Here is a 21,931-nt window from a genome sequence, read left to right on the forward strand (position 1 = left end):
TTATATTATTCCACCCATCTCACCCCTGCCGGACTCTTTTTTAAAAATGTGGTGACTCACTGTAATTAGATGTTGTATGCCTGGACACACCCCTGCTGCACCTGATCCGAGACTCCTCCCTTTCCACCTGAACGAGGTATAAAGGTGACAGCTCCTCCCCCCTGCCTCAGTCTGGGCCAGGCTAGCTACAAGGGTGTGTTCCAGTTCTTTGCGATTAAGAGCCTGTTATTTTCACTCACTCGCTGGAGTCCTCGTAAATTGATGGTGCATCATTACATTATGATACTGACAGGCTATAAACTCTTTAAAGACCCAAATTGTACAGCTGCTTCTCTGTCTGTGAAATACTTGTTTCCCTGTCTGTGTGAAAGACTTGTTTCCCTGTCTGTGTGAAACACTGGTTTCTCTGTCTGTGTGAAAGACTTGTTTCTCTGCCTGTGTGAAACACTGGTTTCTCTGTCTGTGTGAAAGACTTGTTTCTCTGCCTGTGTGAAAGACTTGTTTCCCTGTCTGTGTGAAACACTGGTTTCCCTGTCTGTGTGAAACACTGGTTTCTCTGTCTGTGTGAAACACTGGTTTCCCTGCCTGTGTGGAGAGATAGTGTTCTAAGAGTGTATCTTCACAGCTTCATTGGTGATTCCAAAATGTTCCAAATGTTCCCTCATGGTGTGCTTTTTTTGTTGCCAGTGCTGCCAGTGGAACGGGAGCAGTTTATGAAGTTCGGGTTTGGGCCATGACTGAAAAGCAGCCCCAACCCCAAAAGCAGCAGGAGTAACCATAGCAGCTGCCTTTAGCTCAGCCACATGCTGCTTCATAGGCAGAGGAGATGGGTATAGGGGCCCAACCAGAAGGAGGAGATAGCCGATAGCACAGCATATAAGGGCAGGCAATCAGCTTTCTCGACATGCCAGGCCCTCAGCAGACCCAGGCCTTCCCAGTAGCGTGTGGTGATATCTGCAGCATTGCAGCACCTCCAGCTCCTTGCAGGTATTTTTATGGTGGCACCTGCAGGACTTCACAATCTGCTGCCCACACGTGGCCGATGCCATGTTTGCCAGGGCCACCACTTACAACCACTTTGCTACTGATGAGGACAGTCAGAAGCAGAGGGCTCTCGCTTTTTGCTGCAGTGGATGAATCTCCACAGGTGTACAGTTTTACTGTACAGTTTTGGTCACTATCTAGTTTCACTATTCACTACATTGGAGTTTGTCATTGGGTTATGGGGAGAGTTACAGAGCAAAGAGATCAAGGGGTACATGTTCATAGCTCCTTGAAAGTGGAGTCACAGGTGGACAGAGTGGTGAAGAAAGCATTCGGCATGTTTGGTTTCATTGGTCAGAACATTGAATACAGGAGTTAGGACGTCTTGTTGAAGTTGTACAAGACATTGGTAAGGCCACACTTGGAATACTGTATACAGTCCTGGTCACCCTATTCCAGAAAGGGTATTATTAAACTAGAAAGAGTGCAGAAGAGATTTACTAGGATGTTACCGGGACTTTATGGTTTGAGTTATAAGGAGAGGCTGGATAGACTGGGACTTTATTCCCTGGAGCGTAGGAGGCTTAGGGGTGATCTTATAGAGGTCTATAAAATAATGAGGGGCACAGTTCAGCTAGATAGCCAACATCTTTTCCCAAAGGTAGGGGAGTCTAAAACTAGACGGCATAAGTTTAAGGTGAGAGGGGAGAGATACAAAAGGGCCCAGAAGGGCAATTTTTTCACAGAGTGGTGAGTGTCTGGAACAAGTTGCCAGCGGCAGTCGTAGAGGCAGGTACAATTTTGTCTTTTAAAAAGCATTTAGTTACATGGGTAAGATGGGTATAGAGGGATATGGGCCAAATGCGGGCAATTGGGACTAGCTTAGTGGTAAAAACTGGGCAGCATGGACAAGTTGGGCCAAAAGGCCTGTTTCCATTCTGTAAACCTCTATGACTCTAGGTACAGGGAGTTAGCGTCTGTACACAAGTGGTTACTGAGGCACTCTCACATCAACTAGCAGTCGTGGTCATTAGAAAGGGGTTTCATTCCATCAATGTTCAGCTGGTATATGACAACAGGGTGGACGTGATGCATGTCTGGGCAAGATATCCAGGAAGCTGTCCTAATGCCATCGTTCTGAACCAGCCACATCTCCTATAGGCCGACACACCTTTCAAAAGAACCAGTGTGCGTCTTCTTGGAGATGAGGACTGTCTTTGAAGGATGTGGCTGGTGATATCAGTGAGGAGTCCTGCCATTGATGCAGAGCAAAGACACAGCCAGAGCCACACAAGCACAAGGGCACTTTTCGAACTGCTTATTCCACATGTTAACATAGAAAGGTGATCGCTCTGAGCAGTTCCATAGTTGCCAGTGCTTCAACCACAGTGGCCACTCTTTACACTTGAATGTGGGCATTGGTTGGCATGGGGTAATTCGGACATGAGCTACATCACAGCTCAGCACAGTCTCATCTGCATGATGCATCCACTGTCTCCCATAAACAGCTGGATGGGAATCAGGATCCCTCTGTGGGAGAATCTAGGACTTGGGGCTCATTGTTTAAGAATAAGGGCTTGCCCATTTAAGAGAGCTGAGGAGAATTGTTTTTCTCGTGTGAGCCTCAGGGACTCTCTTCCCCAAAAGGCATTGGAACCAGAGTCTTTGAATATTTTTTAAGGCAGAGTTAGATAGATTCCTGATAAGCAAGGGGTCGGTGGTGGTGAAAGGTTACCATGAGTAGGTGGGTGCCCAGAACACGCTGCCAGAGGAGGTGATGGAAGCAGACATATTAACAAAGTTTAAGAGGGATGGGTACATGAATAGGGAGGGAATAGAGGAATACAGACCGAGAAAGGACAGAAGGTATTTTTTTGTAGTTTAGATAAGGCATCATGATCGGCACGGGCTTGGAGGGTCAAAGGGCCTGTTCCTGTGCTGTAATTTTCTTTGTTCTTTGTTCATTACAATCATATGAGCCATGATTTTATTGAATGGTGGAGCAGGCTCGAAGGGCCGAGTGGCCTACTCCTGCTCCTAATTTCTATCTTGGAGCAGGAGTACTGGTTGCTGTTTCCCCCATTCATTAATTTCACCGTGTGCCTTCAACATTGCCCTGGCTGAGGTGATCTGATTCAGAATAAACCAGGGATGGACCTGGGGACCATTATGGTCTATATTACAGAATATACCTTACATTCAGCCACACAATCACTGAGAAAGTCTTGCTATTCTGTTTTTATCAAAGTAAAATAAATTGGACAAAAATATAGAGACATATAAATACACGGAGACAGAGGAAATCTCATTCTGTTGTGCGCTGTCTATACAACCATCGTCAGAAATAACCCAATTATTAGTCCCTGTGTCCCATAGCTGCATCATTCGCTCAGGCAAATGATAATTTCTTGTAAATTTCAGATCCAATACAGAGTGTGCAGCGTAACTTCCCACTGAAGTGCCTGTAATTGGAAGGACTCGTGGTAATTTCCATCTCCTGTGGCTTATTTCCTCTTTCTTCTTCACTGAATGTATCAAATATTCAAACTCTGTGACCTGAAGCAATCCATTCAGCCAGCCATCACACTGCAGGACTTTGAGGACATGAAGAGCACATTGATGGCTCCCAGAAGAACAAACTACATCACCAGATTGCAACCACTGTCAGCCACTCATCCTAATCCTCCCTATTTCATGACAGGGAGTTGAGAGTTTGGGGCTCGTATGGTTTAAGATATTGTTCAGTAAGAGAGAGGTCACAGAATCATAGAATCCCCACAGTGCAGAAGGCAATCCCACCAGCCCCTATCCCCGTAACCCCACATATTTAGCTTGCGAATCCCTCTAACCTATACATCTTGTGACACCAAGGGTCAATTTACCATGGCCAATCAACCTAATCTGCACATCTTTGGACTGTGGGAGGAAACCAGAGCACCCGGAGGAAACCCACGCAGACATTGAGAGAACGTGCAAACTCCACACAGTCACCCGAGGCCAGAATTGAACCCGGGTCCCTGGCGCTGTGAGGCAACAGTGCTAACCACTGTGCCACTGTGGCGGTAAATGGTAGGAAGTAGTCCTTGTTAGAATGTAACCGGTGACAACCTTGTATCAGATGTAATTTGACCAATGGTAACAAGCTGTAAGTGTCAGCTGACCCAGTAAACCATGGAACCAATTACAGAAAGATGTGATGGTCAGCTGACCAGCAGACTTACTATAAATAAGAACCTGTTGGGGATTGTGGGGAGCTTGGAGTGGCCCAGGGCGAGGCCCCACGTTTGGAGTAATGAAGTTTCTTTATTAAATCCTTTCTTTGATTTATAAGTTGGAGTAATTTGTGTTATATTTTTATTGTCTGCATTTGAAGAGTTCCTTCTGAGGAAACATCCCTCCCTGTTCTCTTTGCAGAATCACAGATTTCTTACAGCATAGAAGGAGGCCATGTGTGCTGGCTATCCACAGGAACAATTTACCTTGTGCCACTCCCACCTTCTCCCTGTGGCCCTGCACATTCTGACTTTTCAGATAATAATCCAATTCCCTCTTGAATGCCTGTGGGTTAGCACTGCTGCCTCACAGCGCCAGGGACTCAGGTTCAACTCCAGCCTTGGGTCACTGACTGTGTGGAGTCTGCATGTTCTCCCCGTGTCTGCGTGGGTTTCCTCCGGGTGCTCCGGTTTCCTCCCACAGTCTAAAGACGTGCGGGTTAGGTGGATTGGCCATGTTAAATGCGCAGGGTTAAGGGGTGGTGGGAGGGGGAGATGGTCTCCTTCTACAATGTAGGGATTCTATGAATCTGCCTCGGCTACACTCAGGCAGTGAATCCCAATCCAAATGAGCTGTGTGGAAAAGATTTTCTTCATGATGTCATTGCTCCTTTTGCCAATTAATTTAAATCTATGTCCTCTTGTTCTCAATTCTTCCACCATTGAGAACAGTTTTTCCCTATCCACTCTTTTTGATTACTCTAATGGCCACTCTGAATAAAAGGAGGAACAGTTTGTTCCTACACCTCAACTTGGGTATAGTCCGGAATGCTCACTGATTCTACAATTAAAATTTGGTCCTTAACAAGGTGAGGACAGGGGAGGGGAGGAGGAGACGGGTGGCCCATGTTGGGGGGAGGGGTGGTGGGGGGGGGGGGTGGGGGGGTGGAATGGCAGTTCCATTGCATGTTTCCAGAACAGTGCACTATTCCGTGCATGGACCACAATCAAATATTGGAAAACTAAGCACTCCCAACCTGTGATTTTCCATCCGTTAACTTCATTGTAATTATTTGCTGCCAGCACATGTCAACAACAACAACTTAAATTCATGTAGTGCCTTTAAAAAAGAAAGACTTTTCACCACCGCCCGATATCTCAAAGCATTTACAGCCAATGATGGACTTTTCTTGGAGTGCAGTTGCGGTTGTAATGTAGGAAATATGGCAGCTAATTTATGCTCTGCAAACTGTCACAAAAGCAATTCCATATTATTTTATTTATTAGTGTCAAAAGTAGGCTTACATTAACACTGCAATGAAGTTACTATGAAAATCCCCGAGTCGCCACACTCCGGCACCTGTTTGGGAACACGGAGGGAGAATTTAGCATGGTCAATGCACCTAAACAGCATGTCTTTCGGACTGTGGGAGGAAACTGGAGCACCCGGAGGAAACCCTCGCAGACACGGGGAGAACGTGCAGACTCCTCGTCAGGAATCAAACCCGGGTCCCTGGCGCTGTGAGGCAGCAGTGCCAGCCACTGTGCCACCATGCCGCTGAATGAGCTGATAATCTGTTTCTTTGTGATGTTGATCGAGGGATGAATATTGGTCAGGACACCAGCGATAACTCTTTGAAATTGAGCCATGAGATTTTTTAAACCCATCGAAGCAAGCAGGTGGGGCATTAGTTTAACATCTCATCTGAAAGGCAGCACCTTCGGCAGTGCAGCACTCCCTCAGTACTGCACCGGAGGGTCAGCCTCCATGTTTGTGCTCGGGAATGTCTGATCAGCCATGATCCTATTGAATGGTGAAGGAGGCTCAAGGGGCCGAATGGCCTATTTCTTCTGGTCTTCAGAGCTTTGAGTTTTTTGTTGAGTTTTTGACTCAAAATGCTAACTCTGGTTCCCTCTCCCGTACTTCCGATTTCATTTCAGTTTGCAGCACCAGCCGTATTTTGCTGTTATTTGACATTCCGAGAGGCTTAACGGGGAAGATGCTGAGAGGATGTTTCCCCTTGTTAGGGAATCTGGAACTCATTTCAGAATAAAGGATCTCCCATTCAAGACAGAAATGAGGAGGAATTTCTTCTTTCAGAGGGTCGTTATTGTTTGGAATTCTCTTCCCAAGAGCACAGTGGAGGCTGGGTCATTGAATATATTCAAAGTTAAATCAGGCAGAATTCTAGTTCACTCGGGCGTTAAGGATTGTGGGGCAGGGCAGGCAAAATAATGCAGTTAAGGACACAATTGGATCAATCTTACTGAATGACAGAGCGGGCTCGATTGGCCAAATGGCTTCCTGCTCCTATCTCTTGCAATCTCCAGCACTCAGTTCAATCCAGCCCAGGAGCGCAGCTGCAGACTAGTGAGTTTGATGTGTTTCCCAGTTCAATCTGCATTGGTTGACAAGATGGGCATCGATTTTCCCTGGATGCTTTAGGTGCTGAGGAATCTAAATGGTGGTCAGGATGGCATCCTTACCCTGCCCCCCCCAAGTTCAGCCATCTTGGTAAAGGAGCTGGAGGATCATTAAGAAAACCTGGAGGATCATTAAGAAAATGTGTTGGTCAGGTGCTCCTCTCTTAACACTGACCAGCTGACTGTAAGTAAACAGTTCATATTGTTCACTTGCTGCTGCTGGTTTGAAGAGGACTTTTGGAACACATCAGAGACTTTCTCGGGCATTTTATCAAGACTTCCCCAACAATTCAACAGCATTCATTCTGGAAATTTCCTGACTAGTTCATTAAGTGCTGTGCTGCTGTAGCTATTGGACAAGAATCATAGAATCCCTACAGTGTAGAAGGAGGCCATTTGGCCCATTGAGCCTGCACCGACCACAATCCCACCCAGACCATATCCTTGTAACCCCATATATCTACCCTGCTAGTCCCCCTGACAATAAGTGACAATTTTCAAAGGCCAATCTGCCTAACCCGCACATCTTTGGACTGTGGGAGGAAACCAGAGCACCCAGAGGAAACCCACGCAGACATGGGGAGAATGTGCAAACTCCACACAGACAGTCATCCAAGGCCGGAATTGAACCTGGGCCTCTGGCACTGTGCCACCATACCAACTTATAAAAGACAGCAAGAGAAAGGGAGTGTTTGATTGTACGCATCTTCACCCCCTTGGTCTGTACGAGGAATTGGAAGAGGGCAAGAGGCCAGGTAGAGCAACCCAGCTGCTGCAGAGGAGAGGAACAGAAGAAAGCGGTAGACCCCTGTCTCCCCTCAGCCCTTGTGTACAGGACATCCATCCTCTGCATCTTCTCCACCAGACCACTGGTGCAATGTGTGAGAAACATGTGTACCCTCCTCCTCGGTCCCTGATGAAACCTAAAGTTTTTTTTAATTCATTCATGGGACATGGGCGTCGCTGGCTGGCCAACATTTATTGCCCAGAGGGCTGTTGAGAGTCAACCATATTGCTGGGCTCTGGAGTCACATGTAGGCTAGACTGGGTAAGCGTTGCAGATTTCCTTCCCTAAAGGACATTAGTGAACCAGATGGATTTTTCCAACAATCGACAATGGTTTCATGATCATCAGTAGATTCTTAAAACCAGATTTTTTTTATTGAATTCAAATTCCACCACCTGTCATGGCGAGATTCGAACCCAGGTCTCCAGAACACTAGCAGAGTTTCTGAATTAATAGCCTAGCGATAATACCACTAGGCCATCACCTCCCCATATCGAGAGTTAGCCAGGACACTCCACACATTCAGTGGGAGTGGGTGTGTATAGCTCAGATTCTCTGCGTCACAAAACTTGTACCTAATCACAGCTTGGATGGTAAAACCTGCAGGGGTCTGCTCAGCACCTCCAGGCAAATTCAAATTCAAGTCATCAGCAATTAGGCCCAAAACTGGGTGTTAAAGTCAGACTTTCAAATAGGCACATTGTATTATTACAGCACCGATTCAGCACCTGTTTGTACCCTTCCATCAAAATAACCTCCAACGACTATATCGACTGTCGATCACTCACCTTGTGTGGTGATGGTGGCAAACATTAACGCTCCAGCTGCCGCAGCCCTGACCTCAGGCTCTGAATCATTTAGCAACTCCACCAGGATGGGAATCACCTCCTCATTGCAAACTTTATTCTTCCCTTCTAAAGGCACACTGAATGACAAAGAAAACACAAGATGTAGTCAACAAGGCACACTTGTTCCTGTATATCAGACTAGAATCTTAAAAAGAATTATATAGGCAGAGTAATTTCCTACAGAAAACAGAGTACATGATTAATCTGCAGCCATTCATCGCGATGAAGCCAGCATGTTAAATTCACCACTTTAGGTGATTGCTGCAAACAACCAGCACAAACTGCATTGGTTTCACACGCAGGGAAACCAATAACCTAAGCGCTACTCAATGGCAGCCTATACCTCTTAAAGGGGAGGCGAGAGTGGCTGGAATAGTTGTTGGGAGTCTTTTGTGAACTGAATTGGTGCCATCAAAGATTAAAGAATGATGGAACATTATAGAGAGTGTCGCCAGGTTTTCACTGGAGGCTTTGGGGAAAGGGATGGAACAGAGGGTCAACGTCCTAGGGGGCAGGACATCTGCAATGCATGCTGAGGAGGCAATGGGAAGAAAAAATGGCTGGGATTCTCCGGCCTCGTCCGCGGCTGAGATTCTCCAGCCTCACCCGCGGCTGGGAATCTCTGGCCTCGCCCGCGGCTCGGATTCTCCAGTCTCGCCCGTGGCTGGGAATCTCTGGCCTTGCCTGCGGCTGGGATTCTCCAGTCTCGCCCATGGCTGGGAATCTCTGGCCTCGCCCACGGCTGGAATTCTCCAGTCTCGCCCGTGGCTGGGAATCTCTGGCCTCGCCTGCGGCTGGGATTCTCCAGTCTCGCCCACAGCTGGGAATCTCCAATACTGTGACTGTGAATGGAGATTTGGCAAAGCACCAAATTCCCCATTCTCACTGGTAGCGGAGAATGCAAGACCATTTTCTGGTGGGGGGCAGTGGCGGGGGAAGGAGGGAGGGCCCGATCGTTCTCTGGTGGGGGTGGGGGGGGTGGCCAAATGTTTCTCTGTTGGGGGGGGCAGGGGGGGACCGCTGCCACTCTGCGGGCGATCAGTCGGGGGGGGGGGGAGGTGGGGCAGGTGGTTGCGATCGATCTGGGTAGCGGGGGATTGGATGGATAAGTTATGTTGTGGGAGCGGGGCGATGTCCTGCTTTACGCCTCGTGCCGCTTTAGCTGCTTTTTGCGGCCCGGGAGCAATGTGACAGGGACGTGTTTTTCTAATTTTTTTTCACTGCGCATACAAAGTTCAAAACTGCGATCGGAGCTGCAGCGTTTCGGGCGCGATAAGCCCCGCCCACAGCGCAATCAGACACGCGACTTTTTTTTCAGGCTGAGTGCGTACAGGGGCGCCTGAGAGCAGATTCCCAAGTCGGATCTGAATTACGCCCAGATTCAGCACTTAGAATCAAAATGGTAAAACCGGGCCCAGTGTTTCTTCTTCATCACTGTCTCCTGTTCTTCCATCTCCTGCTCCTCTATCACCACCAGGCCAGGATGCAATATTTCAGTATCTGTAAAGCAAAGGCTAGGGTTATGGTGGAGGGAGAGTGCAAGGTGTCTGGATCTCTTTTCCCCTGTGGATAGATCACATCTTTATCCCCTCCACAAGGCTTCTAGTGCATTGTCAGTGACATTAGAGCACCATCTCTCCCTGCTACACCAAATTCATTCTTCTTCCTGTCCAGACTCTCCACTCACACAATCCCAGCACCTGGTGCAGCCAGGATGCGCCTCCGCTTTAAGAGATACAGGTGCCCTCACAGAGAGCTGGGCCTCCTGCTGAGGTGTGCAGTCACTCAACAGCATGTGTAGCACTTACTGCACGCAGCAATCATACAGATTAGCAGGCAGCACTAACCTGGCAGCCAGCACACTGCAGCAGCCAACATGGTGCCGCTTCTCATGGCCAATGTCTCAGCTTCCCTTGAAGCAAAAGCTGCCAGCACCAAAGGGGTGAGCATTGCAGCAGAGGCTCCAATTCAAGTCAAACAAGCTTTGACTGCCACCGTCCTGGCTCTGGATGCTAATGTTCAAAGAGGCACCCAAGGCATCACAGCAATCCTTCAATCGGTTTGCGACAGATTACTTGGTGTGAAGCTCGGACCTGGGAGATCGCCAGAGGCTCCTGGAGTACAAACCTGATGCCATCTCTCAGGGTGACAGCTTTCATACTCTCATCCTTGCAACCAGTGCCCCTGTTGTTGGTGCCAGCCAGCCAGCCGTGATTGCTGGAGCCCAGGCTGTGCTGCTGCAGTCTGAAGCTGGGTCTGATAGACCCAGAGCCATTCAGATTCACTCTCTCAGCCTGGCTGCTGTCTCCTCAATTAGTTGAGCAGCCTTCCCTCAACCGTGGTGCAGTCACCGGGGAAGCAACTCATTGAACCAAAACAGATGTCTAGAAGAACGCAAGGGAAATTGTTTATTTTTCTATGGCATAGAATAGAATCCCTACAGTGCAGAAGGAGGCCATTCGGCCCATTGAATCTGCACCGACCACAATCCCGCCCCGGCCCTGTAACCCCACATATTTACCCTGCTAATGCTAGTCCCCCTGACACGAGGGGCAATTTGGCATGGCCAATCAACCTAACCTACACATCTTTGGACTGTGGGAGGAAACTGGAGCACCCAGAGGAAACCCACACAGACACGGGGAGAATGTGCAAATTCTACACAGACAGTGACCTGAGGCTGGAATTGAACCCAGGTCCTTGGTGCTGTGAAGCAGTGCTAACCCCGTGCTACCGTGCTGCCCACATATCATGAATTAATTTATAAATTTGGATTAGAATGTAAATTTTCTGTTTTTTTAAAACATTTCTTGTGTCAGGAAGGCTTTATGGTCAGTGATGGAGGAAACACTTTGAACTGCTGATGAACGGGGAGGTGTAGCTGAGTTTACCTCTATCACTCTGAACCGTGAGGAAGCCTGCAAAATGAACAAATCTTTCCGCTTGTTTCCAACTGCTTAGCTCTGGCAAGAGTCATAGATAGTCATGATGTGGAGATGCCGGCGTTGGACTGGGGTAAGCACAGTAAGAAGTCTCACAACACCAGGTTAAAGTCCAACAGGTTTATTTGGTAGCAAATACCATAAGCTTTCAGAGCACAGCCCCTTCGTCAGATGGAGTGGATATCTGTTCTCAAACAGTGCACAGACACAGAAATCAAGTTACAGAATACTAATTAGAATGCAAATCTCTACAGCCAGCCAGGTCTTAAAGGTACAGACAATGTGGGTGGAGGGAGCATTCAACACAGGTTAAAGAGATGTGTATTGTCTCCAGACAGAACAGCTAGTGAGATTCTGCAAGATCAGGGGAAAGCTGTGGGGGTTCCTGATAATGTGACATAAATCCAACATCCCGGTTTAGGCCGTCCTCATGTGTGCGGAACTTGGCTATCAGTTTCTGCTCAGCGACTCTGCGCTGTTGTGTGTCGTGAAGGCCGCCTTGGAGAACGCTTACCTGAAGATCCAAGGCTGAATGCCCGTGACTGCTGAAGTGCTCCCCCACAGGAAGAGAACAGTCTTGCCTGGTGATTGTCGAGCGGTGTTCATTCATCCGTTGTCGTAGCGTTGTCAGACCGCAACCCGCTTCCCGGGGAGGGTGCACTGTGGCGGCCTCTTAAACCAATCTCCCCTCCCCTCCCCGCCTGTGCGCCTAATGGGGCGGCTGTGCCGGGGCTCCGGCCTGGCTGGCAGGCCGGGCCGGTAACCTTGGCGCGGCCTCCCAGGGTCAGAGCAGCCGAAAGGAAAGTGGCGAAGCCGGAGTCGCGGCCTCTCCTCAGTAGCCACTCCCTGGGTGAGGGTGGGGCCTACTTATCCTGGGGAAGATGCAGGCAGCCCGGGGGGGAAGCGTGGAGTGGGTGAGGGTCCCCCAGGGAGATTGGGGTAATGTCCAGGTGGAAATAATCAATTGGGTAATCATAAGGAGAAAGGGCCGAATGGTCAGCTTGTGCTTTCTATTGTGTAAATGTGAATGAGGGGCTCAGGTGAAAAAGATAATAAATTTAAACAAACGAAAGGAAAGTGAGTTAGATTAAAATTAAGGTAGCAATTGATTGTGCTTTAAGCAATATGGGAAAAGGCATAAGTTTTGAAAAAAAGGGTGGCATGGACAAGTTGGGCCGAAGGGCCTGTTTCCATACTGTAAACCTCTGACTCTAATCTGATAAATATCCCCTGAATTTTCTGCTAGAATGATTATGACTCCCTTATACTTAAAACTCCTAGTTCCGGCCTCCCCCCAAAGCGAAGAATCTTCATATTTAATAGAATTTTAAAACCAATTTCTGCATAATTTATTCTATTGAATATTTGAAATCCATGAAGGTTAAGAGTTCATTCCTAATTAATTTATTGTAAAACACATTGATACCGAGGGATTAATTTTCTCTGGTAACACACAGGTTAATATGTTCAGCGAAAATTCATTTCTGCATCATATTAATGCGGTGAAGATTAATTTTCAATGCATTAAGAACACACATGCGAAGGATATTAAACCCCTCAGCATATATCTATCTCATTCTGTGCTCATCATCATGACTGCTTGATGAATATATTTGCACTCTATTTTTTAAAACTTTTGTTTATTCATTCTCGGGATGTGAGCATCGCTGGCTAGACCAGCATTTATTACCCATCCCTAATTGCCCTTGAGAAGGTGGTGGTGAGCTGCCTTCTTGTACCACTGCAGTCCACATGCTGTAGGTACACCCATAGTGCTGTTAGGGAGGGAGTTCCAGGATTTTGATCCAGCGACAGTGAAAGAACGGCCGATATATTTCCAAACCAGGATAGTGAGTGGCTTGGAGGTGACCCTGCAGGTGTTCCCATGTGCCTGCTGCCCTTGCTGTTCTAGGTGGTAGAAGCCACAGGTTTGGAAGGTATGGGTCAAAGGAGCTTTGGTGAGTTGCAGCAGTACATTTTGTAGATGGAAACACTGCTGCCACTGTGCATCAGTGGTGGAAAGAGTGAATGTTGAAAGTGGTGGACAGGGCGCTGATCAAGTGGGCTGCCTTGCCCGGATGGTGTCAAGTTTCTTACGTGTTGTTGGGGCTGCACATATCCAGCCAAGTGGAGAGTATTCCATCACACTCCTGACTTGTGACTTGCAGATGTTGGTCAAGCTTTAGGGTGACAGGAGATGAGTTATTTGCCACAGGATTCCCAACCTCTACCCTGCTCTTGTAGCCTCTGTATTTATATGGCTGTTCCAGCTTAATTTCTGGTGAATGGGAACCCCAGGATGTTGACATTGGAGGATTCAGCAATAGCAATGAAATTGAATATCAAGGGGAGATGGTTAGATTCTCCCTTTTTGGTGATGGTCATTGCCTGGCATTTGTGTGGCGCGAATGTTATTTGCCACTTATCAGCCCAAGCCTGGATATTGTCCAGGTCTTGCTGCAGATGGACAAGAGCAACTTCAGTCTATTCTATTCTATTCTGGAGCTGCTGTGTCTTGTTAGATGACAATTCGAAGGATACTGGTGGGCATTCTGTACCTGACTATGAAGACTGTCGTACTTAATGCCAGGAGCTGGCTGTTGCACAACAAACTGTGCACAAGACCCAGTTACATCTCTGAATGGGTGGCACACTGCAGCATTGCTCAGAGCAAGTCCATCAGCAAGACTTTCCGCTTTAGGGAACACCTTCACTCAGCCCACAAGCATGACCCGAACCTTGCTGTTGCTTGTCATTTCAACTCACCATCTTGTTCTCATGCCCACATGTCCATCCTTGGCCTGTTGCAATATTCCAGTGAAGCCCAGTGCAAACTGAAGCCGCGCTCGCCCTGAAACCGGAAAATCCCGCCCAAGGTCAACGGACCTTTCTATGGTCCGCCCCTCAATCACTCTGATTCCTGTGGCAGGCAGAATGGGAAAATTCGCCACCTCATCACTCGATTAGGCATGTCACAGCTGTCATGACTCCATATTGTGTTCTATAACTTTAACTGTGACCTTTCTCCTCCATCTTGACCCTATTTTAAAATCCAAACTTTTTTTTGTCCCAACGCAAACCCACCAATGCCCGCCCTCCCCCATTGGACCATTTGTCACTTGTTCTTAAGTTTTGCTTTCACTGAGCACTGACTTTTGTTCTCCTAAAAACACACACTGCTATCTTATCTTTCTGCCACAATCAGCAGCTCCCATAGTCCTTCACACTGCCATTAACACTTCTTCTGTCTTGTGCCCTACACGTCTTTGTTGCAATTTCTCCCAACTCCCACCTATCACTGACCTTCGACTCTGCTCTCTACCCCCTCTTATACCAGATAAAATTCAGCACGTGTCTCCCTCTCTTTAGCTCTGGAGAAGGGTCATATGGACCCGAAACATTAACTCTGTTTCTCCCTCCACAGACGCTGCTGGACCTGCTGAGTTTTTCCAGCATTTTCTGTTTTTATTTTTTATTTCCTCTGTCCATGGGAATATAGATTTTACCCTTCAGCGCCATGTTTGAGCCCTTCACGTGAAATTAGGACATTACAATAACAAACCCTTGCATTTATATCGCATCTTTGAAATACAATTTGCAAATGCATAATCATTCTACTGAATTCAATGGAGGGTAAAATGGAGGGTGGGGTGAAAAGCCAATCCAATCCAATCAATTTCCCACTGGACAGGTTAGGTTAGCATCTATTGCTCTCTGGTGTTTGGAGTAGGATATTGACTGATGTCCAGTTATGATTATGTATCTAATTCAGAAAGCACGTCCTTTACCTGATGTCCATGAGGTCTTGTGCAGCCAGGGTCCTGATGATTGGTGAGCTATGAGTGAGTTTGGTCTTCAGAACTGATATGCCGTTGGCGTCCAGGGCCTGCTTGGTGTCCACAAGCAAACAAAAGTGCAGGGTCTTCAATATTAACTCCTGAATCTCATCCAGCTCTGTGCGAAGCTTTCTAATCAGATCAGGAATCAGCCCGGCGTAGACAATCGCAGTCGCACCTGAAGGGGGAGTTTGATGCAAGCATTTAGGAGACATTGTAATCAGCTCTGTAATGAAGTCTGTATTTCAGCTGTCACAGTTAGTGGGTTCAGGCAGGGAATGGGGATGAGATACAGTTCACATTCCTGATCACTGTCCTGTGATTCCTGCTGCTCAATGTATGTGCGCAGATGTGGGGTGTGGGCAGGATACCTGAACTGTTGCTAATTCATTTGTAGGTGAGGCTACAGAAATTGGAGCCCCTGGAGAATAGAAGGCACAGAGGGTGCTGGAAATTTTATGGCTAAAGGTACTGTTGCCTCAGAGCACCAGGGACCTGGGTTTGACTCCCGGCTTGTGTCACTGTCGGTGTGGAGTTTGCACATTCTCCCCGTGTCTACCTGGGTTTCCTCCGGGTGCTCCGGTTTCCTCCCACATTCTGAAAGATGTGCTGGTTAGGTGCATTGGCCGTGCTAAATTCTCCTTCAAATGTACCCGAACAGGTGCCGGAGTGTGGCGACTAGGGGATTTTCACAGTAACTTCATTGCAGTGTTAATGTAAGCCTAGTTGTGTCTAATGAATAAACTTTTTGCATAATCATAAGCAATACAAAGTATGTGAAATCAGGTTCAGAGAGCAAAGGTGAACAAAGATGGTGGTGAGTGTCTTTTGAACATGGAGATATACTGCCATACACAAGAAACATTTTGTATTAAAGTTCCATCTAACTCTGTTACATGCTATAATGGTTCATATTTATATAAATATAGATACAGCACATTGTTCTCTAATTTTTAGTTAGGTTTATGTTGTATCCAAAACTGACAGCAAAGCTTTTGCGGGAGGAACTCAAACTTATTCACATATAAACAGTACAACAGTTAGATTACAGAAATCAGTATCCTGTAGACAATCAGATTATCTAACAAATACATACGGAAGAATGTTTAAGTTCCTGTAGACTGATTTGATCTCTATGGTTACAAGAGTATTCGTTTTATTCATATCTTTCCGTGTTTTCAATTTTTGTGTAATTAGTTTACTTGTAAATAAATTAGTCGGTTAGTTTTAGCCTGAATCTGACATTTACCAAATGTTAGTATGGCCAGGAGAGTCTGGTGGGCAGTAAAGTTTCACTGTTAATCCTGGGACACACTATCCCCCTCCCCCCAACCCCCTGACCATCTCTGTGTATCAGTTCAGGACACAGTAAGAAGTCTCACAACACCAGGTTAAAGTCCAACAGGTTTATTTGGTCGCAAATACCATGACAGTAGTCTGCGGGGACTTTTAAGAGGCTCAAGGGGAGGACTGTTGCTCCTACACACTACAACAAAAATAGTCGGCTGCCAGGCCATATTGTGAGCAGCTTCCTGTTATCCCTGTAAGGACAGCTGGTAGGGCTGCTCTAGGCCTGGCAGACTGGGCAGAAGTGCATGGCACTTGTGTCTGAAAATTGTATTGGGGGATCTTGGGTGTTAAAGAAGGAATGGGCCAGTTGCCTCCCCATGCTGACCACTTGCCTTTCAGATGGGAACAGGCAGCCAAGTGTTGACAATCGCCCTCCCCCCGGCACTCTTATAATCTTTGCCAGTCCAAAGATGTGCGGGTTAGGTTGATTGGCCAGGTTAAAAATTGCCCCTTAGAGTCCTGAGATGCATAGGTTAGAGGGATTCGCGGGTAAATATGTGGGGGTAGGGCCTGGGTGGGATTGTGGTCGGTGCAGACTCGATGGGCCGAATGGCCTCCTTCTGCACTGTAGGGTTTCTATGATTTTATGATTCTATGATAACTTTTCAGAACATTTTCATCTGCCTCTACGTTTGGGTTTGGCTGTGAGAGACCTTGTGGATAAATAGCCTTGATGTGGAGATTCCGGCGTTGGACTGGGGTAAACACAGTAAGAAGTCTCACAACATCAGGTTAAAGTCCAACAGGTTTATTTGGTAGCAAAAGCCACTAGCTTTCGGAGCGCTGCTCCTTCGTCAGGTAAGTGGGAGTTCTGTTCACAAACAGGGCATATAAAGACACAAACTCAATTTTCAAAATAATGGTTGGAATGCGAGTCTTTACAGGTAATCAAGTCTTAAAGGTACAGACAATGTGAGTGGAGAAAGCGTTAAGCACAGGTTAAAGAGATGTGTATTGTCTCCAGACAGGACAGTTAATGAGATTTTGCAAGCCCAGGCAAGTCGTGGGGGTTACAGATAGTGTGACATGAATCCAAGATCCCAGTTGAGGCTGACCTCATGTGTGCGGAACTTGGCTATCAGCTTCTGCTCAGCGACTCTGCGTTGTCGTGTGTTGTGAAGGCCGCCTTGGAGAACGCTTACCCGAAGATCAGAGGCCGAATGCTCGTGACCGCTGAAGTGTTCCCCAACAGGAAGAGAACACTCTTGCCTGGTGATTGTCTAGCGGTGTTCATTCATCCGGATACTGGAGACAATACACATCTCTTTAACCTGTGCTTAACGCTCTCTCCACTCACATTGTCTGTACCTTTAAGACTTGATTACCTGTAAAGACTCACATTCCAACCATTATTTTGTAAATTGAGTTTGTGTCTTTCTATGCCCTGTTTGTGAACAGAACTCCCACTCACCTGACAAAGGAGCAGCGCTCCGAAAGCTAGTGGCTTTTGCTACCAAATAAACCTGTTGGACTTTAACCTGGTGTTGTGAGACTTCTTACGATAAATAGCCTGCCCATGTTCATTGTCTAAGTTCATTCACAAAACGTAGGAGTGAGTGCAAAGCTCCGGTAGATAAGACTCATATCCCTGTGTGAAATCAGAGACGGCCTCACCTCACTAGAGAAAATTTAAAGCAGAAAAACAACACTTCCTGACATTCAAAGAATAGATGAAGGAATGAATGTTGCTTTTACAGAAATAATAGTCCCTCGAAGGCTTAGTAAGACATCCTTTGATGTTTAATTCATTCTCATTTATATTCTGATTCAGTTGTGTAATTGACGAGACTTTTTATATCCATGTCAGTTTGGTCACAAGTTAAACCATCATCAAAGTTTAATGGAAGGGACATAATCTTCATTTCAATCCGTTCAGTAGTGCATGTGCACAGTCAATCATCTTATAACACTCACGCCACTGGTCACATTCCACAAATTAATGATTTTAAAGCTCATTGGTGAGAAAAATCTGCTTTGCAAAACTTTGCAGTAGAGTAAGTATTGCTTGTACAGCAGCTGCAGAGAGGCCACACTGGTTATGCCGAAACTTAGCAAATCTCAGTGTGTTCGCTAAAAGCAGGTCCTAAACCCACAGGGACAGACAATGAGGCACAGAAGGGATTTCTCTGGCCAACTAGGAGACCGATGCTGGGATCACTATCCAATTGTGGAAGGTTGCCTCCCTCTCAGTTACTTGTCCAATCAGAGGGTCAGTCTTCTGGCCCAATCAGAGGGTCAGTAGTCTGGCCCAATCAGAGGTTCAATAGTCTGGTCCAATCAGAGGGTCAGTAGTCTGGCCCAATCAGAGGTTCAGTAGTCTGGCCCAATTAGAGGGTCAGTAATCTGGCCCAATCAGAGGGTCAGTAGTCTGGTCCAATCAGAGGGTCAGTAGTCTGGCCCAATCAAAGGTTCAGCAGTCTGGTCCAATCAGAAGGACAGTAGCCTGGCTCAATCAGCGGGTCAGTAGTCTGTCCCAATCAGAAGGTAAGTAGTGCGGCCCAATCAGAAGGTCAGTAGCGCGGCCCAATCAGAGGACTGGCAGCTTGGGCAACCTCAGCAGCCGCACTGAAAGAATTGGCTGCTGCTAAGTCAGTAAGGGGAAATAAGAGGGCACCTTCATGTTGAGGCATCTTCAAGGCCAGATTTTCTTTTACAGTGCTGGTTTCTGAACCCTCCAGCAGTGGCATTAGAGCTGTAGGATTGGTCATTGGCAAAGGCTGGCCAGTTCCCCAGAACATAAGCTAACATGAAGGAAAGCCCCACTCCCAGACCCCCCGGATTTTGGAAGTAAAGCTATGGGACCTAATGAAGAATGTTGTTAAAATCAGTAGCAGCCACATTAAACATTTATACACCCACACTAAACATAGCTCCATTAAAACAAAGAATATACAGTGAACCAGTAAAATGCTGGCTGGCACAGGCTGTTTACAGGTGAAGAGATGCTGGTGGTTTGTGGGGGGGGCAGAGTGGGAGTGGTGCCAATGTATTGAAGGGTGTTGCGGCTTGTTGAAATGTACCCTGGCAACAATTGGTCATTCAGAATAAGAAGTGAAGAAAAAGAGGAATAGTGTAGAAAACACAAACTCAAATCTTATAGAATAACAATATTTTGGGGAGGTGATGGCCTAGAGATATTATTGCTAGATTATTAATCCAGAAACTCAGCTAATGTTCTGGGGACCCGGGTTCGAATCCCGCCACGGCAGATGGTGGAATTTGAATTCAATTAAAAAACTCTGGAATTAAGAATCTACTGATAACCATGAAACCATTGTCAAAAAAACCCATCTCGTTCACTGATGTCCTTTAAGGAAGGAAATCTGCCATCCTTACCTGGTTTGGCCTACATGTGACTCCAGAGCCACAGCAATGTGGTTTGTTCTCAACTGCCCTCTGAACAAGGGCAACTAGTGATGGGCAATAAATGCTGGCCAGCCAGCGATGTCCATGTCCCATGAATGAATAAAACAAAATCCCATTGCACCACATTGGAAGTAAAGCTATGGGACCTAATGAAGAATGTTGTTAAAATCAGTAGCAGCCACATTAAACATTAATGCACCCACACGAAACATAGCTCCATTAAAACAAAGAACATACAGTGAGCGGGATTCTCCTGTCTCCCGCTGGTGATTTCTCAGTGGCAGGAGGTGGCGCGCCATTGATTGATGGCAGGTTCCTCTAGTCCCGCCAATGTCAATGGGAATCCTCACTGAAGCCATCCCCCGCCACTGGGAAACCCGTGGTAGGGGGTGCGCCATCTGAGAATTCCGGCCAGTATTTCCGTTTTGAACTATTAAAATGGCAAGTTGCTAAATTGAATTTGAAACCATGGATGAGATTTTACGACCTCGCTTGTCCCAAAACCGTAAAATCCCGCCTGCGGTCAGAGGACCTTCCCATGCTCCCCCCTCGCCTGCTCCAATTCCTGTGGCAGGTGGGCCAGTAAAATTCCGGCCAATGTGCTTTGATATCCACACTATTGACTCTCCAGATGTGAGGGGAGGAAAAGAACAGAAATGGCATTCAAGATTTTAATCAAAGCATTCAAAATATTAATGCACCTATGTTGATGAGACGGTGGTGTCTCTTTCTATCTCTCTCTCTCTCGCACCCTCTCTAATTTCTGTTGCTCCAAGCATCTTGGATTTATGTTTTATGCTTGTATCGGTCTCTGTGTGTCTCAATTACAAACCTGTATCAGCTTTATACTGACCCAGATGGACTGCACATTAAGAAACCTAAAGAAGGAGCTTGGAAAAATGGTTATATGCCTGTCACTTTAATTAGAGATGTTGAGAATGTCTAAGAATTGGTAAGTAGCCAACATAGCACAAACCCTGTTAAAAGGGAATACGGGTAACCTAATGTCACGACCGGGATGGGAGGAGTGCATAGATTCCCTTGCTCCACCACTCCACAGGTTACAGCAATAGTGTAAATATTTAATTCACTCACCAGAATGGCCAACTGTTTACCATTGCTACTGACGGATGCAGAATAAGAGAGAGACATTAAACAGGCTTCTTCCAACAAACTCAGAATAATTTATTTATTATGAGACAAAACTTTTTTTTATAACAATTCGTAAAACTTGAGCATACAATTTATAATCCTTAAGTATAATGATTTACGCCTTCCAAAAAATCTCAACACACACAAAATAAAAGACAAGATGAATAAGATCTCTGCAGAGGTTAACATCAGGGAACACTCCCTCGTGCCAGGATCCGGGATGTTTCTGATCGCGTCCAAGAAATCCTGAAGTGGGAGGGAGAAGAGCCAGAGGTCGTGGTACATATTGGTACCAATGACATAGGTAAGAAAAGGGAAGGGGTCCTGAAAGGAGAATATAGGGAGTTGGGAAGGGAGTTGAGAAGAAGGACTGCAAAGGTAGTAATCTCGGGATTGCTGCCTGTGCCACGCGACAGTGAGAGTAGGAATGGAATGAGGTGGAGGATAAATGCGTGGCTGAGGGATTGGAGCAGGAGGCAGGGATTCAGGTTTCTAGATCATTGGGACCTCTTTTGGGGCAGGTGTGACCTGTACAATAAGGACGGGTTGCACTTGAATCCCAGGGGGACCAATATCCTGGCGGGGAGGTTTGCTAAGGCTACTGGGGAGAGTTTAAACTAGAATGGTTGGGGGGTGGGAATCAAATTGAAGTGACTGGGAGAGAGGAGGTTAGCTCACAAATAGAGAAAGCTTGTCGACAGTGTGAGAGGGAGGATAGGCAGGTGATAGAGAAGGGGAGCGCTCAGACCGAAGGTTTGAGATGTGTCTATTTTAACGCAAGGAGTGTTGTGAACAAAGTGGATGAGCTTAGAGCGTGGATCGCTACTTGGAAATATGTGGTGGCCATTATAGAGACTTGGATGACTCGGGGACAGGACTGGTTACTTCAAGTGCCGGGTTTCAGATGTTTCAGAAGGGACATGGAGGGAGGCAAAAGAGGTGGGGGAGTGGCACTGTTGATCAGAGATAGTGTCATGGCTGCAGAAAAGATGGACACCATGGAGGGATTGTCTATGGAGTCTCTGTAGGT

At 46.8% G+C, this 21,931-nt stretch overlaps 1 protein-coding gene across 1 annotated transcript in view; it reads right to left on the minus strand.

The window, feature by feature from the left end:
• The window catches only part of rsph14 (radial spoke head 14 homolog), a 728,797-nt gene that overhangs the window by 13,487 nt on the left and 693,379 nt on the right, over window positions 1-21,931 (minus strand). The window contains exons 4-5 of the mRNA XM_078226841.1: window positions 14,986-15,211; window positions 8,196-8,332 (exon numbers count right to left, since the gene is read on the minus strand). Coding sequence (XP_078082967.1) covers window positions 8,196-8,332; window positions 14,986-15,211 — 363 coding nt within the window. The remainder of the gene's footprint in view (window positions 1-8,195; window positions 8,333-14,985; window positions 15,212-21,931) is intronic.

The sequence above is a fragment of the Mustelus asterias genome, chromosome 13, assembly GCF_964213995.1.
Source record: "Mustelus asterias chromosome 13, sMusAst1.hap1.1, whole genome shotgun sequence".
Taxonomy (NCBI): domain Eukaryota; kingdom Metazoa; phylum Chordata; class Chondrichthyes; order Carcharhiniformes; family Triakidae; genus Mustelus; species Mustelus asterias.